Source organism: Meleagris gallopavo, chromosome 19 (assembly GCF_905368555.1).
Source record: "Meleagris gallopavo chromosome 19, MGAL_WU_HG_1.1, whole genome shotgun sequence".
Taxonomy (NCBI): domain Eukaryota; kingdom Metazoa; phylum Chordata; class Aves; order Galliformes; family Phasianidae; genus Meleagris; species Meleagris gallopavo.
The window spans coordinates 8,583,837-8,601,412 of NC_139422.1; the positions used below are offsets into that span (position 1 = coordinate 8,583,837).

The window sequence follows — 17,576 nt, forward strand, 5'->3', positions numbered from 1 at the left end:
TGGGGCATATTTCTTGACCACTATGAAGCCAAAACAGAAGAGGTCAATACTAATTATTTATCATCTTTTCAGTAAGAACTTCCAGGATTAAGCCTTAATCCCTCCTCCCTGTCTGGCTTTCACTTACCCTTGGTAAAGGCACAGTCCTCTGTTCATTTGGAGGTTGACAAGCCACGGAGTAATAGCCATCCAAAGAGTTGTATCTCTCACGTAATGATGTCTGATAGACAGATGAGTGCATCACATCCATGGGAGGTAAAGAATTGCTCCTAATAATATCATCCCGTGGGTACATCTGTGGGCGCCAGATGCGTCTGCTGTCATAAACTGGAGCATACATTCCAGAAGGGACGGGAGGAACTGGTCCATACGGCTGCGGAGGAGGAGGTTGGTAAGGAGAATTCAGTCGATCTCGAGGTGGAAACGTACTGTAATGATCGGCATATGGCACGGAAGCAGGTGGGAGGGTGGATTCTGGAACATTATTGGACCTCACAAATCGAGGAACACAGGGAGCCACGCCAGCTGGTACTGTTGGAGGTGGTGGATAGTATCCTTGAAAATTGGAAAAAGGTATATTTTATGTGTCACAAATAACCCAGAATTTTACACCTTCTATAACTGTAACAAGTGTGGTTAAGTATCTTTAGAGAATGAAGTGCAGCACAGTTCTAAAATCTCACTATCAACACTATAATCTCTCTGGAATTAAATTTATGTCAACCATATTTGCAGATGTAGCACCGACCCTTTTATCAGTGTGACCCAAGTTGGAGAACACAGCTTCTCTGCCACTGCTCCCATATAGTATGACTTAACTATGTATGCAACTGAAAAGTCAACATTTTAAACACTTTATACATGAAGGTAAAATAGCACCTCTAAAATAGAAAACTATATTGCTAAAAAAATAAAGATAAGCAATTTCAAAGGTTCCTAAATGACAGTTTCACACTTTGTTCACTCCTCATTGGAAAGAGCTGTCTGAACACATCTATCATTTCTTCTGATAACTTGTGAATGATCTGATGCTAGAGCAAACTCTTAGTAGTTTGAATATAAACATGCACACCAAACCTAAAAGCATAATTGAAACCTTTCAGAACATCTAAACAGTACAAAGTCTCACAGTACATGAAAACACTGTTCTTCCCCAGGGCTCTGAATGCCTAGAGCAGGATAAGAATTTCTTCTAACAACAATACATAATCCAATACTGTATTTCTCTTGTTTATTGAGCACTACATATTCATCTGGGTACGAATCTTGTCCATGGATATCCTCCATGGATAGAGCATGAGGTGAACAAGCCAAACAAAATGCAATTCAATGTAACAAAGGAAAAAGCAGAGGGGAGACCATGTGGTTCAAGTTCTGTATACTGAGGTGCAAGTTGCATAATACACAGCAATCAAAGGCAAGAATCACCAGTAACGGGAGCTGACTGAGTCCCTGCCATCAGCAATGGAAGACAGTATTTTATTGAGTGAAGAACTCAAGAGCTGCTCTTAAAAACATCCGTAAGACTGAAATATAAGTTATTTCTGACTACATAACATGCAGGCATATCTAGATGAAAATTCAAACCTACTCTTGGCTCAGTGTCTCGTACTCACCTGTCTGTGGGTACTGCGGAACTTCATACGACAGCTGAGTTCTGGGATCTTGGAAATACTGAACGTTATCAGAATGTGGAGGGTAAACAGGTACTCTGGGAACAAACTGGCTGGATTTTGGAGGCACAGAATTCACTTCTGTTCCAATATTAGGAGGACCAGCTGAGGTAGCTGCTGCCTGGCTTACAGGAGTCTTGGGTGGAGAACCAATTTTACTGAAAAGGATTACCAAGAAATTATTAAGCAGATCTTTATGTATTTTGGCTAATATCTCTCCACGTATACATTCATATGTAACGTGAAAATTTGGGTGAAGTTATTTCCTCTAGAATTTTAACACCCCAAATTATCGTAAGAGAACTCAAAAGCATATATAAACATTTTGTGATGTACTCATAACCTTACGTAAAATATATTCTGGCAAATATATTCTGGTAGAGACAAAGGGTTTGAAAAATTTAAAGAATCAGTGCTTCATGAAGAAGTACCAAAACAATTTTAAGGGAAAATCCCAAAAGTGGAAAGTTTCCAGGATTAAAGGGATTTCTCTTGTTAAAAACAAAAACACCACATTTTGAATGCAAGTTCTTTGTTTTATGCAGTAACTAAGTTAGGTATCAGTAAAATAGAAGATACAGGGAGGAAATTTTATATCGCATGAAACTATTTAACAGCTAACATAACTGGTGCTGGCTCTGACAACTTGAATCTAAACTTTGTATAATGATAGTTCTCGCTACAGTACTCTTCACAAGTCTGCAGCCAGTAAGCAACAGCAACAATTGCACAGCAGAACCAGAATTCAATATCTATTATTTGTGATTCACAAGTCTGTTTGCCTTTACAATTCAAGAGCAAAATGTTGTGTTTGCTATTTTTATGAAAAAATGTTACCTACTTCTCAGGTAGTGATTCTGTAGGGGATCCAGAAACATTCTGGCCATTGGCTCCGCTCTTCCCTGCCTTCTTGGTGTTCTCCAAAGCTCTTAAGGAGGTGTCTGCACAGCGAGGAATCAACTGGGGAACACCACTTTCTAGATTAGCTATTCCATTAGTACTTGGCACCATCTTTCCTGTTGCTTCAGGGCTTCCTATGACAGAAATTACGCTTCCTGTAGTGGTTGAGACGGTGCTATTAACGCCAACTTTATTTAGAAGGGGGAATGTTCTCACTGTTGCACTGATTTTTTTGTTCCTCAAGCGATACCTACAAACAAACATGTAAACACAAGAGACAGATGATTTAAGAAGTGCTTATTGTGCAGTTTAACGTATTTGAAAAACTAGTAAGAGATTAAGAGGAACATGATAGCCAGGAATTACAGCACTTCACGCTGCTATTTTCAACAGTTTAGCCTAACTTAAGTAGAACACCAGCATCCTCTATGTGACCAAAGATCATCTCCTAGTGGAACATCTGCTTGTGCAGTCCTTTCGAAAGGCAACCGAGTGAAAACAGATTTAAGAATGCATATGTTACATATTACCTAAATAACTCAGTTTAATAACTTAGTCAATTAAAATATAATCAACATTCTCTCTCCTCGGAGTGGTATATTCAATCTATACTCAATCCCTAACAGACACTGAGCCTAGAATCAGTTTCAGAAAAGAAAACTTTACTTCATACAGGTAAAATAAACAACATAACTGGAATTAGTTGATAGATATTTCTTTACTGTACTTCAACTTCATGTTAGAGTTGTAATTTCAAGTGATTAATGAATCCTTCGAAATGGTTTCTAAGGTGTATTTATTCAAAGTTCTAAGGTAACTGCTTGGATTTAAACTGAAAATCTTTAATACTCACTTTTCAAGCTCTTCCTGAGAATGAGCAAATGTACAGTTGGTTCCTCTTGGACATCCCCCTTGTTGTCGAAGGTCTCGGCACATACTTGTTTTGTATTTGCTATTTGGTTGTGGCTTAAAAAACACAAATGAAAGATATTCCACTTACAAACAAACACAAAAAAAGGCATAAAATACACACACAAACATATTCAAGATATTTTTTAACTGTCTTTCATCAGAAGACTAAGGAATTGCTTATGGGTGAGCTAGGCACTATGCTTTTGTATGGATCTCATTGTATTAAGCTCTGCTGTATTCCATATTCGGAAATGTTTTCAAAACTAGAATGCAGCAGATAACAGTATTATTGATTGTTCACAGAAAAGGCCATTAATATTTCAGTGTAACAGTAATTGTTAAGAGTTGCATACTGCATTAAATGTACATCAAGACATGTCATGCAATGATGAAATATAGTAACCTGTGGAGTTTCGTGGCCTTTTCTACTGTAATTCTGAATGAAATCCACCAGCCCATGTACCACCGTCTTTACAGCCACCATTGCATTTTCCAGCTGCTCCCATGTTGGAGATGCTGCATCTAAAATTATTAAAAGCAGGTTTGTCATTGCCAATAATTTCCAAAGAATCATAAATAAGAACTTTTTCCAAAACATCGAGGACTAGAGTACAGCTCAGAGAATCCTGAAGATTTTATGATAGCACTACGGTAATTGGAATTTTGAAATCAGTAACAGAAATTACTTATATAATTTGCTTTGATATTAATGATGTGAAGAGATTAAAAAAGAATAAAACAAAACAACAACTTTGCTTGCTTACCTGGATTTGGGTCTATGTTTGCCAGGAGCTCTAAATGAGGTCTCAGCCTGTTTAAGTTTGCAGGATCACCTGTGCGCTGCAAGACGATCGTCAATTCTTGCACGCTCTTTGCAAAAGACTCTGGAGATTGGAGCTGAAAGTAAAGGTGAGTGTTAGCATGTTTCATCATATAACTGTGAAGTGTCAATTTTAAGATTTCCATTCAGTTGGCTCCTAAATGCAATGTATAGTGTCTTCAGATGGCATACAGCAAGTATCAGTGGAGAGAAATTTAATTTCTCAGCTCAGAATCTGCCCTATGAAGCTTCATCATAAGACACAAATCACAAACTACTGAAAAACAAAATGTCTTCATATGAAGAATATATTACAGTAGGGAAAAGCTTTCATTCTAGTTTTACTTAATACTTGATACAACTAAAGACAAAAAGATAACTTAAGTAATTCTTGCATTTTTATTATAACATTAGTCAAATACCAAAAGGAACTAAAAGCAGTCCTTTGACGAACCTTGTCAATAATGGATTGCATGTGAGATTTATGTGCCAAGTCACCATAAAGAAGGGAAGACCACTGTTCTGGTGATATTCGAAGTCCTGCTTCCATGGCAATGTGAACAATTTGGGCATCATGTTCTCTCCTCAAAGCCTCATAACTCCGAAACTCTTCTTTAAGTTGCATCAGAGAAGAATCTTCATCCCTTTTAGTGACCTAATGAACAAGGATAAACATAAACATTCCTTTAGCTAGAAACCTCCAATCTGTCAGAAAAAAATGCAAAAGCATATTTCTTCTTGAGACTTAGCAGATAAATTATTTTCTTTGTTGTTTTTTTTTCTTCTCCATTTACTCATCCACTTTAGCCAGCAGCAGACAGGCAGCTCTTAAGTTTTAATAGGATCACTAGTGCTAAACTGTGATATCAACTCCACTACTTTCAACTAAGTAATCAATCAGATTTGCTTAAGTCACAAAGCATACAAAGCAGTTATCTGATACACTTAGATATTCAGCTGTTCTTCCAGTAGCTTTTGCTGCCCAATGCTAGATGATTACTTAAAAGAGAAAGTCTCTCAAATTGACTTAAGTGATACAAAAGACGAAAACTTGGCCTCTCTGGTAAATATTCTCCACTATAAATGTGAAGTAAACTGTCTTATTTAAGACATTTCCTATAAAAGAGTGCAAGAGATCTCATCATATTTTTTTTTGTAACATCATGATGTGGTAACCATGGAAGCACCCAAGATTACAGTATTACAGAAGCTTTCTTCAGAATTGGACTTCAAGCTTTGAGAGAATCCAGGCCAGTCTGACACATGTGGCCAGGCCTACTCTTATGAATCCACATAAAGTCAAATACGATTATGATAAATCATTTTATTTCTTCCTGAAGCAGGCGAGGAGTGCCTACAAGTTACATTTCATGTCTCTTTCAAGAGAATTTCCAGCTGATGGACAGCAATTGATAATGAGAGGTAATTACAGAGTTGATTCCACTCAAGTCATGACCATTTGTTCCTTTTGCGTGGATCCTTAAATATTAGATAAATTCACGTCAGTTTTACGCTTTATAGCCTACACCATTTGAATGTATTGAAACAGAATTTATGTAACATTTTACAGGTGAAAGATCAATCCTAAGAAAGGCTCCTTGGAACTGCACTTGTTCAGTAACTAACTTCAAATTCTGGTATTTTACCTTAAAGCATGATGCTCTATACAGTAGCTGCACAACATGACCAATGCTTGTTTTAGAGGCCTGAGGAAATCTTGGTTCTAGCCTTTGCACCACAAAAAGTACCAGAACTTTTCTTGAGAGTGCGGAGCCATCTTCCAGTGCCAGTAATACAAGTTTCAGTGCCTCCTCTTGCATAGCTTTATCAAACAAAAATAAGAAAGGAATAGAAATATGTTGCCAGAAAACAGCATGGTTATCGTGTATTAGCAGCATATGCAGAAGTGTATGAATCATCTCCTGAACACAATTCCTTATTTGTTGTGAACAAATTTTAAGAAATTTGCTAGTTCAGGAGTATCTAAAATTAGCTGATTGTATTTACAGCTAAAGTATGAAGAAGAGAAATTTGCACTTTAGCATCAAAATCTGATCAGAGGCAGCAGTACAACTAGCCTGTGTTACAGATACACTGTGAACAGGTTGTGAAAAAAGCTGATTTATCCATGTTTCTTCACCACCAGTTCTGAATCAATACCTCATAATTTCAATGAGCAGTCAATAAAGCCAAAACAAAACAACAACAAACCCCAACCTTTTAAGAAAGTAGATTTTACTACCACGTAGTCTTCTTTCCCTTCCCTCTTTCTCATAAAGTTGAAAAATGGAAGTCATGGTACTTTCAATTGCACAGAAAAAGTTTCCAAGATTTTTTTGTGTGTGTTAAGAAAAGGTACGTATATATTTATACGTTGCAGATTCTGCAGGTACCTTACCTGGCCCTAGAAACTGACATCCTCGTGCCCTGACAGCAGCCCAAAGATTGGCAGAAAGCTGCTGAGGATTTTGGTGCTGCAAGATCAATTCTGTAACGGTTCTCTCGCCCAGCGATCGAGCTGCTCTCATAGCTCTAACTCGACCTTCTTCCTCTACCAGCTGACAATTCACCAGTGTCACAAGCTTCCTTTGCATTGGACGGCTCAGTGCACTCTGATTCAAGCTAGCAACACCTTCAAAGACAGAGAGAAAAGAAAACTACTGCTTTTAATTGGACAAATTAATCTAGGTAGAACAAACAAAAATGTATAATAGTATGTCTCTAGGACTTGAATTCTAATCACAGGTATCATCATTTCTCTTGGGCAATTCCGGGTAACTCATTAGCAAAAAGAATTTTAATTAGAGTCTTAAATTGACGTCAAACTCATCCTTTGAGGGAAGTTCAGCTTTAGAAAGAAGTTAGTCCCATGTAAGCATTATTAAATATTAATAAAGTATTTTGTAAACTTGAAATCAAGAATCAATTGTCACAAACGTGAATAAGACATGGTAGAAAAATTTGTTATAAAACAAGAGAATTATCCCACTGATGTCTAAAATCAGTGCTTAAAATCACAGAGCTGTTAAAAGTACACCAAAATTGCTGCACCAAAATCCCACTGTTCAGTAGAGACTTACCTTTTCCTCCACTTAATGGCTTTAAGTAGAGTGCCAAATCCTCAACACATTTCTTTGCTACTTCATAATGTTTGTTCTCTCCTACATTACTCAACTTTACTGTCTGATGATCAGGTACCTAAAAAATGTAAAGAGAATATGAAAAAGAATTGTACGTACCCATCTGACCTATATGACAAGCCTATGATGGTACCAACATCACTACCATAATTACATAACACTGCAGATGTACAATGCTTCTTAGGGAAGAGAAAGACAGAACCCATCTAAGTTGTGTGGAATGTAATAAGGAGTAACAGAAAGGAATAAAGACAAGTATCACAAATGAAAGATTATTTTTGTTAGTACTCAACACATTAAGAACAAAATAGGATTAAAAAAAAAGCAATAACCAAGACCTGATGGAAAATGTAGTGAAAAGATAGTTGAAGAACACAAGATTTGTGAGGATGATAAGTGTACAAGACCAGCATGATTTACTACAGAGAAACAAGAGAAGATGTCTTACAACTGGCAAGAACATAAGATGAAAATGTAAAAAACAAAGTTAAATTATTTAAGCATAAAGGCATATAAGCATACAAATAGCTTTGAAGTCTTCAAAGAGAAGAACTAGCAAACTTAACTTGGTGCAAGTACTCAAAGTGCAGTAACAAGGTCAGACTACGAAAATAGAAGGAACATTAGTCACAATATAGTCAATTGTCTGAAAGACACTGCTAGAAGTTCAGAGCCCAGGAAAACGAATGTTGTTAGATCCAGGCAGTGACACAAGAAATAAATTAAGAAAAAAGATGAATTTGAGAAAAAAGATAGTATTATTATCAACAGCTTCATCTAAGCATGCGATAAAACATTAAAAAGAAAAGTAAATGCATCACCAGTGCATCATCCAGGTGTTACAGACAGTATTATGAAAAAGTATGTGAATCAGCATAAGGTGAACAGACTTATTTAGTCTCCATAAAGTGCAGTACTGATTATATAATCACTTGTTTTGCCACTGCTATGAGACAGAACAAGGAACATTCCTGGCCTGATTAGCCAGTGTCTGAAAATGCAACCGAAAAGCTATCATACATATTTTTTAAAAAAACTAGACATATTTCTAAAACTTAGTTAAACAGCTAGCCACTCGGAGCATGTGACATGCAGAAGTGAGACTCCTTGCAAGAAAGTGCACAATAAAGGAGCGCAATCTGCAGGTCTGCTTTTCCAATGACTGCTGTCACAGGCAGTTGTCTAATTTCTAGTAAGTATTTTTCTCCAGTCCCATTTCAGGAGTCTTTTCACACCAGAATTCACTTACAACTCGGAAGTATCTTCATTTTTTGAGAAGTGGACGGACCTGAAAACGATATGGCTCCTTTTACAGTAGATACTGATTTTAAAACACTACAAAGTCAAAGCCTTGCCATTTCTTAGACCAAATGGCGGAAAAACATCAGCGCAAGTATTGTGACTGGCATGTAAACGTTAATAACATGAGATGGCAAAACAAAGAACAGTTTAAATCATACCTGGGCTCCAACTAACTGGAGGAGTGCAAAGTTTACAGGAAGCACATCGATGTCTGTATTGATGGCAGTCTGGTCGAAAGGACATGCCTTGCGATGAAGCTTGTTCAGGCAGGTCTTACAGACAGTGTGAGAGCAACCTAAGCTGATGGGTTTGTGCACATTCTCATCAAACTCGTTGTAGCAGATTGGGCAGGACAGAAATTCTGTCCACTGAGCTGCCTGCACAGGCATTGTGGAAGCTGGACAGTTGCTTAGCAGGCTAGAAGACCATTATTTCACTGTACTACGTTTTGGCAGCTGTAAGTGAATAACAGATTATTTAAAACATGCTTTCTGGTAGTTTAGAATGAGTCTGAATAAAAAAATACCATTTCAATGTTTTATAGACTACCATGGAATTCTTACATCAAAGTACTCAAAACCACAACTTTTTGATAGTTTAATAACTGTACAGAAAGGCTCATGAACTGAATTACTGTAGGCTACAGTAAGTTGAATTTGAACATAATCACAATAAGTGGCATTAAAGTTTTTTTCATAGAATTAAATACAACCTTAGTTAGGAAAAGGAAGACATTTATTGGCACAGAAAGAGCATAAGCATCCAACCTCATCTTAACTCAACCTTTCACAGCTCTAAGAGCACTCTCTGGTTATAGAATGGGCCTGGGAAGGGTGTGAGGAAGGCACAAAATATTACCCATGTTCACTTCATTTGAAGTGAAGTACAGCAATGCTTTCCTTCTGAAGTTTTTATTCATGTTTAACCAGATACCAAACCATTTTCTATTGAGAATCACAAAGAGATACTAATAACAAGAGAAAGTACTATTTTAAGGACACAGCATAGCAGGCCTGGTGGTGCTACAGTTGGACTAGATGATCTTACTGGTCTTTTCCAACCTTAATAATTCTATGACTCTCTTATGTCACCTCCCTCTCCCTCCCCCATCAGAGCACTCGAGAAGGACCGAGATTGTTCTGCCCAGTTTTTTTTACACCTCTATCTGACACAACACAGCTCCACTTCAGCAAACTTGCAGGAAAACATCTGATGTACTGAAAATCCTGGCATTCTGGATAACACTTAAGGATAAAGCAAGCAATAATTTCAATTGGTTTGTTATTAAGTGTTTTCTCTTGAAAATTCCCTGTTCAGAGGTATCATGCATGTCTTTCACATCTGCCTATTCAAAAAAAAAAAAATAAACAACTGTTCTAAAATATGTTGCATTTTACATAACTTAAGTTCTACAAAAAAAGACATCCTGGAAGTTCACTGAAACCATTTACATTAAAACTTTGGTGGAAGACTCACATCCACATCCACCTGAGAGCAGCACAGCCCCACCCTGCCCTGCAATGTGCAGCAATGTTGACTTTCTATGCAACCTGGAGACCTGTTAGTTCACTTCAAGGCTCTGAACAAGCCTATCCTAGCAGCTTATTAGAATGCAAATATTTAGATATTTAAATGACACATTTCAATATATATGTATTTTTTCATGGAAAAAAGGTAATTGTTTTGAGAAAGCTGTGCTCTCTCTCCTGAATTCAGAAACTCTTCACTGTGACTCCACTGTTGGCTCTGGTAACATGTAATCCATGCTAAAGTATTGGACCACTGAAATAATTACATCCACATATCGAGTGGTGCTTTAGTATTTTACATTAATTGTAGCCATCTGTCTAGAAATTCTACTTAACACGATGAACATTCAGTGCCCTTTAAACAGGACTCTTGTACAACATGCCCCTACCTCAGCGCCCTTTCAATATTATGCAGAAATCCCACCCCCCAGAACAAATTCCCACAGTAAACATAAAACAAAACAAACTGGAAGTTGAACCTGTCCCTTAAGAACAAAGCTGCTGAGGTGGTGCTTCCAACACTGGCCAAAATATTCACATGTACTGGACAACAGCAGCCAGCTCGTCTGAAAGCACAGTCAAAGCTCTTGCAGGGATGAAAAAACATGCTCCTCTTTTATCTTCTCTCACTACATTTATCTTTCAACCACTGAAATCCCAAAGCAAAACAAGTAATTGCAAAAACAAATGAGCCAACACACCTAAAAAGGCATTTCATTCCTCTATAAGGAATCCTACCACATCCTTCAGCTCACTTGCTTCAACTTCCCAACCCAAACAGCAGGACAAGGGTTGGACAGAACTGCGGCGTAAAGCCTTGCAGGAAACACCTGCATTCCTGGAACACCAAGGTGCTGCCACCACCACCATGCTGATCCCAGACCAAAACCCAAGGCTTTACACTCCTCTTTGCACAGCCCTGACTGCCCGAGGAAGTGCTGCCATCATGACACACAAGGGGAGAGGTGCAAAGGAAGGCTGGTCACTGGCAGTCTCCGAGCAAACTGCTCATTAACTAGCTCAAATGCAAGAACTCCAACTCAGTATCCACATTCTGTCCCCACAGATACTACAGACACGCACAGCTAACACCACTTCTCTATAGGCTTCTAAAATAGTTGTTTCCCTGACCAGCACGGAAAGAAAACAAAACAGATTCTTGAAGAGCGCACCACTGATACGCACAGATCTCTGCGTATTTATTCATCAGAAACGGCAGATTCTTCTCAGCATGTGCTGACTTCCAGATTTCTTGTCAGGAGAAAGACTAATGAAATGGGCACTCAGTTGAGGAAAGCTCTCAGCTCAAAGCTTTGGGCAGCCACAGCAAGGGAAGCCACCACACCTGCTACCTGCCACTGCCCCACCTGAAGGCTGTGCCTTCAGAAGGTGCCACACCTCCTCCCCATCACGCTGACTCCTACAGAAGGCATAAGCCAAATGTTTAATAAATTCCTGTTCCTTGTCAGAAACAATGGATTTCAGGGACTCCTGAAGAACAAATTGCTTCAGTGCTCTGAACTGAACAGAGAGAAAGAAGAAAACAACATAAAATGAGAAGCCACTGGGGTTTTGGTTTTAAACAGAAAATATGCTCAGTATAATTATCCTTTGTCCTAATCTGTTAAATATGCCACATCTATACAGTGTGCCAGGCTTCTTTTCCTTGCCAAAGCAGAAGCATCCCGCATAGAGAAACAGGTCAAACATACAAGAGTTTGGTGAGGCACAGCAAATTTTACACACGCACACACACACACACACAACTATGTTTACATGTCATTGCTTCGATATATTTTATAGTATTACTATTAAAAGCAGCATTTCAGATGACAAACTAAATGCCCAGCTTCAAAGTTACATAATATATCAGAGTTGAGTCATTTTGTTTGTAATACAGTAACATTTTTCCATTGCAGAAATGGTTGCAATGGAGTTTAGTAACAATGATAACCACTGACTTTCCTGTGATTATTTTAGACCAAGATATTTGATGGAACTGATCGCAGTGACAGGAAGGTGGGTGTGAAGCCCCAGAACCTTCATTGAGCAGCTGTACTACTTCCAGATGATGGAAGCTGTAAGATCTGGATGTTCCTATTTTACATTAACTTTTAGCTACCCAATCCCATGACACAGTGTACAACTAATCCAAGTCGTGGTACTTCTATTACTACCTTTCTCTCCCATGGGAAGTTTGGGATCTCCAGACCATTTTCTAGTAAGTGAGACTGAGATGCTTTTTATCTGAAATACAGACACATTTCATTAATGTCTGTATTTGGAAAAAGGTTCAAATTTGCATGTTAACTTGGCCGGGCTCAGCAGTTACCTGTCTCCTCTGCCTGCCCTCCCAATCTGCCAACCTGAAGGCAGCCAGAACTGAGCTGCAAGGAAAGGCTCCGGAGCACTGCAAAGGATGCTGAGCCCTGCACTGTCTGGAAGAGCAGACTGGAAACACTGCTGACAATGCTTCATTCTCAAATCCGTTCATATCCAGAGCTCGGAGTCCTAGCAGCAGGAGGAGACATTTACTGCTCCACATCAGAAGAACATGACACAAAAGTAGAGAAAGGGACACACTTCAGTTAGTGGCTGGTGTTGCCTTACATCTTAATTCACCAACTAGACTTTTCACCCATGCAGAGATACAAACTTAATTCCTTTTCAATACTTTAAACCTACATTTTCACCTTCCAAAAAAGCAGCCACACAGGTACAGATGGGGGCAATTTCAATCTCCAGCTGAAGCTGTTCCTCACACAAAAGTGCTAAATAGCTCTCAAAGAAGACTTCAGCCTCGTCTTCAGCCGTCCAAGTAGATGACTTGGATTTCCCCTCATTTGCAATGATCATTTGTGCAGTTTTACTAACCAGCTACTGGATCGAATCAAAGCACAATTCTTTGAGCAAGGGAGAAAAAAATTCATCACCTCCTCCCCAGCTAGATGCCCTAATTACCAAGCAGCACGGTGAGAATGCGTCTCATTCTGTGATAACTGTTTTCTTTGAATAGAAAGAAGTCCAACATGAGGTTGAGAGCGTTTCCCATCAGAGCTGCACACCACCGGGCACAGGGCATTAACAAGACATGGGATATGCAAGTACCAGCCCTTGCCAAAGAAAGCAAGGACTGAGGGCTTGAACTCTGCTCCTCCAGGCAGCTGCCCAGGAAGAGAAGAGCAGCAGCAGGCACAGCTCTGATCAGAAGCAGCAGCCTGGTGGTTCCTGCCAAGCCTGCTCTGCTCAGGCCTCCTCACCAGCTCCCTTGTGAGGCTCATGCAAAGGACAGGCTTGCAAACAGATCTTGTGTGAGAATGAGAAATGGAGTAACTCTATAGGGCTCAAAGGCTTCTCTACAGAAGAGATCTTAAAAATAAAAAAATGGCAACCTGTTACGTAGAGTGGGCAGTACAGCCCACTGTGGATTGAATCCACAAACCTTAAAAAAAATAAATTTAATGATTAAATTAAAGAGTCCTTAATATTGACATGCTCCTACTGCTGACTGCAGAGATCGTGTCTTTTCTTTTTTGAAATGATCTCCATCATAATGTGTCATTTATGCAGATTAGCTGTTTGCTTGCTTTACAAAGAGGTAACTTTTTCAAGCCCTCCTTCTCAAGTTATGCAGTTCTGAAAGCATCCTGACTGGCTCACGTCATCAAATTCCAAGTATTAAAGTATTCTCTGCAAAGGCTAGAATCTTTTATTCATTTCTCTTCAGTAGCCACCATTTACAAACCAGCTTCATTAAAGGCTTAGAAATCGTAATAGCTTTGCATCATTCAGCAATGATGACTTGAAATTAAAATAAATCCTCTTTACAGAGCAGACTTGCTTATTTCTACATTCCATAATATCTGTCACATGTGAATCTTCTTATATCACACATCAAATTCTATATGAAGGAAAGCTTTTAGCGACCACTAGAGATGATATTCCAATCCATTTTTTTTTCACTGAACATTCATGCCTCTGGGAATATCTGCAGCCTACTTTAATTCCAGAAAAGTTATCAACAAGAGAAAAACTCAGTGATGCATTAGAACATATAATTCCATCCAGACTATGTTTTGCCAACACACCCATTCGTGCTTTACAGGAGAAGACAGCAATCTTCTTCAGGAACTAAAACCTCAGATCTCCTCTCCCTCCTTAGACAAACTGCCTGTGAGCAGCAGTGCAACTCGCTGACAGAAACTGTGGTTCACTGTTCACTCGGTGACGGCCAAAGTTCACTCACTTCAAGGTACAACCCCCCCTCAAGTCAACACCAGGCAGTGTATCCTCAGTGTTTAACACTGACCCTTTCCTCTTTGTGAGCAGCCAGCTCAAATCCTGTTACCAGATTTTTAATGTTTCCCTTATACTCATGTAATTGCCACTGTGGGGCTTTTGGTGATTTATAGGTGTCAATGAGAAGAGAGTTTGTCCTTGCCACAAACTGATAGGAGTTCAGTATTGACTTTTCAGAACTAATTGAAGGGCAAATACATGAATTTTTTTTCTCTACCAAAATCAGTTGAACTTAAAACTGCCTTAAGAGAAAGGGAACTTATTTCTAAATAGAACCACACTGACACAATTAATCCAACAAGAGATATGTTGAAGAACTCCTTACTCTTCAGGAATATTTTCAGAGAATTTGGACTCTCACGTGCGTGGATTATGGATTAGGTCCCCATGTCTTACAAATCCAGGAGATGTTTTCTTTTTGCAAACACCATCTTCACTATAATGGTTCAACTACGGATATTACAAAGCTCCACATACTAACATTTTTCAAAGAATTTTAGAGCAATACTAATTCCTGTCTGAAACCCCTAGCAAAAAAACAGGCAGCTACCATAAGGGGCGGAAAACCTTTCAAGTTCTTGAAAAGAACAGCTTAACACTCCCACAAATATGGATTTTTCACTTTTTATTGGAATTGTTCAGCCAGTTCAGAGAGACCACTTTCCATTAAGAAAAGCACAGAAGCTAACCAGAGGAAAGGCAATGCACATCTCACAGAGCACACACTGCTAACCACTGCCCTCCGGACTCCAACCAACACAACCTCAACTAAAAAAGATCAGCATTCAAAATAAAGACCTTGAGATATTTGGAGAACTAAGAGTCAAACTGCTGGAATTTGATATTTTTCAGAGAAACAACCATGACCTCGAACAAGGCAGAAGGACAAGTCAGTAAGAAATTTTCTCTTGAGGAAAGTTTTGCCCATATGCAGAAAGAAGTTATTCATTAAAAAGACAGTTAGTTCTTGGGAAAGCGTTTAATTATAAAAATTAAGAATTCAGTGCCTCACAGAACAACATCTCTGTTAATGAAGCAAGCTTCAATTTCTAGAATTCTGAAATGTTTAACATAGACCGAAGGTCAAAAAGAGTATTTGGGTTTAGCAGATGTAAACTGTACGTCCTCATTGGAAATGATAAGTCTTCTTTGCCACAGTTACAAATGTTCAGCCTTGTACTCTGAAGGGCTGTTTTTTGTTTTCTTTTCAACACTGCAGAATAGCTGCAATGGGCACGAGAGAATCTCCACACGAGAGAACCTCCACACGAGCAGCTACAGAACTGCTGTTAGCGCCAACTCCTTCAAAAAAAATTCCAACTTTACATGTAAAGATGGAAGGAAACAGCCCTACACCTGAGCAGCAGGTGCCAGCCTCAACTCAGGCACTGTTTTACCTCCTCACAGGTACAGGCCGCCCTACTCCACACCCTGCCTGCACAGCGATGCTTACAGCTCCCCAACCACACTCGTGTTTGCTATGCTTTCTGCTGACTTCCTCCCTTAACTTAAAGCCCTCGGCGCAGCCCAAGCATCAGCAGAACGAAGGCACGCTTTTCCTGCTCGGCTTTTCTCAGCCTCTGGGGCCGTGACGCGCTGGGCGCAGCGCTGGGCCCTGCTTTCCACCATGACTCCTCTCCACCATTACCGCGATGGAAGCGCCGGGAGCGTTCCGCCGTACCGGAGGCCCCAGGGAACGGGCCGCGGGCAGCACTGACGTGCAAAGGAGGAACCGGGACTGCCCCCGCCGCGGCCGGGAGATAAAGGAGATAAGGGAGATAAGAGAGCAGCGCAGGGAGCAGCCGGGGCGGCTCCGTCCCCGCCCCGCCCCGCCCCGCCCGGCCGCTGACAGCGGGCCCTGCCCCGCCGCGCACCTGCGCCCGGCCCCGGCCGTCATTTCGAAGCCGCCACCAAATGGCTGCCCGGCGGCCTAGCGACGGGGGACGGCCCCCTCCCCGCGGTGTGGCGGCGGGCGGGGCGCCGAGGGACCGCGCTGTGCGGGCCGGGCCGGGCCCCGCTCCCCGTCCGGATTCCGCAGAGCCGGGACCCCGCGGGGCGCCGGGGTGGGGGAGCGGGCGGGCGGGGCCCCGTTGGGTCACCGCGTCCCCCTTTGGCGGCCGCCCCCGCCCAGCCCCGCTCCTACCTGCGAGGCGCGGGCGGAGGGGCCGGGAGCAGGCGGCGGCCCCGGCCTCTCACACGCCATGGGGCGGGCAGCGCGGCGCGGCCCGGCGGAGGCTGCGGGGGCCTCGGCGGCGCCTCCTCATCGCGCTGACAGCCGGGAGCGTCGCCCCGCCCCCTCTCGCGAGAGCCGCCCGCCGCCGCGCGAGAGCCCAACGGCCGCGCCGCGCCCGCCGGCCACGTGACCGCCGCGGGGAGGGAGGAGGCGCGAGGCATCGTGGGAGTCGGTAGGGCGGGGTCGGCGCTGGGGCGTCCTCGCGCCGTCCGGCGAAGGGGCGCCATCGAGACGGCGGCGTAGAGCGGCTCTCGCAATCCGCTAGCGCCTCCCCGCGGTCTTTCAGCGTGCCCCGCCAGGTACCTGCTGCTGCTGTTATCTTAAAATTAAATTCATCACGTTGTAATGACTCTCCAGAAGGAGAGGGAGGGGCTAAACTGTCGCGGTGCTCAAGGAGATTCCCGCACCTGGCGGGAACGGCCGAGGCGCTGAGGAGACGCGCAGGGCGGGAACGCGCTGCAGGGCCGCTCGGAATGGATCGAATGTGATGCGAAGGAGTAAGCGTTCCTGAAACGATGTGCAGTTCTATGTCCATGACAAGCAGTTACATGTACGGAGAGGGGACAGGGAACACCTTCAGTGAGGACGTGCTTAGCAGCAGGCTTGGCATCTGGCACAGCTCTGCGCACCCTGAAACCGTCCGACTGCGGCTGCCAAAGGCGCCATGCGCGGCTCAGCCCGGCCACACACAGAAACACACACACACAGAAACACACACACACAGAAGCACACACACACAGAAACACACACACAGGCCCTGGTTCTGTC

General features: G+C 41.6%; 1 protein-coding gene and 1 non-coding gene across 5 annotated transcripts in view; both read right to left on the reverse strand.

Annotated features, from left to right (window-relative positions):
- The window catches only part of RC3H2 (ring finger and CCCH-type domains 2), a 28,911-nt gene extending 12,009 nt beyond the window's left edge, over positions 1–16,902 (reverse strand). For 2 of the 4 annotated variants that reach the window (XM_085239401.1, XM_085239399.1), the window contains exons 1-12: positions 16,719–16,902; positions 8,906–9,202; positions 7,386–7,503; positions 6,704–6,937; positions 5,952–6,127; positions 4,760–4,960; positions 4,250–4,382; positions 3,889–4,007; positions 3,427–3,539; positions 2,515–2,823; positions 1,617–1,831; positions 128–555 (exon numbers count right to left, since the gene is read on the reverse strand). In XM_085239401.1, the coding sequence (XP_085095527.1) occupies positions 128–555; positions 1,617–1,831; positions 2,515–2,823; positions 3,427–3,539; positions 3,889–4,007; positions 4,250–4,382; positions 4,760–4,960; positions 5,952–6,127; positions 6,704–6,937; positions 7,386–7,503; positions 8,906–9,136 (2,277 nt within the window). In that variant the 5' untranslated portion in view covers positions 9,137–9,202; positions 16,719–16,902. The remainder of the gene's footprint in view (positions 1–127; positions 556–1,616; positions 1,832–2,514; positions 2,824–3,426; positions 3,540–3,888; positions 4,008–4,249; positions 4,383–4,759; positions 4,961–5,951; positions 6,128–6,703; positions 6,938–7,385; positions 7,504–8,905; positions 9,203–16,718) is intronic. The other 2 variants (XM_085239398.1, XM_085239402.1) reach the window with 1 other exon arrangement.
- Positions 4,469–4,584, reverse strand: LOC116217305 (small nucleolar RNA SNORD90). The gene has a single exon (XR_004161693.1). It is a non-coding gene; the product is annotated as a small nucleolar RNA SNORD90 (small nucleolar RNA).
- Positions 16,903–17,576: the final 674 nt, after the last annotated feature.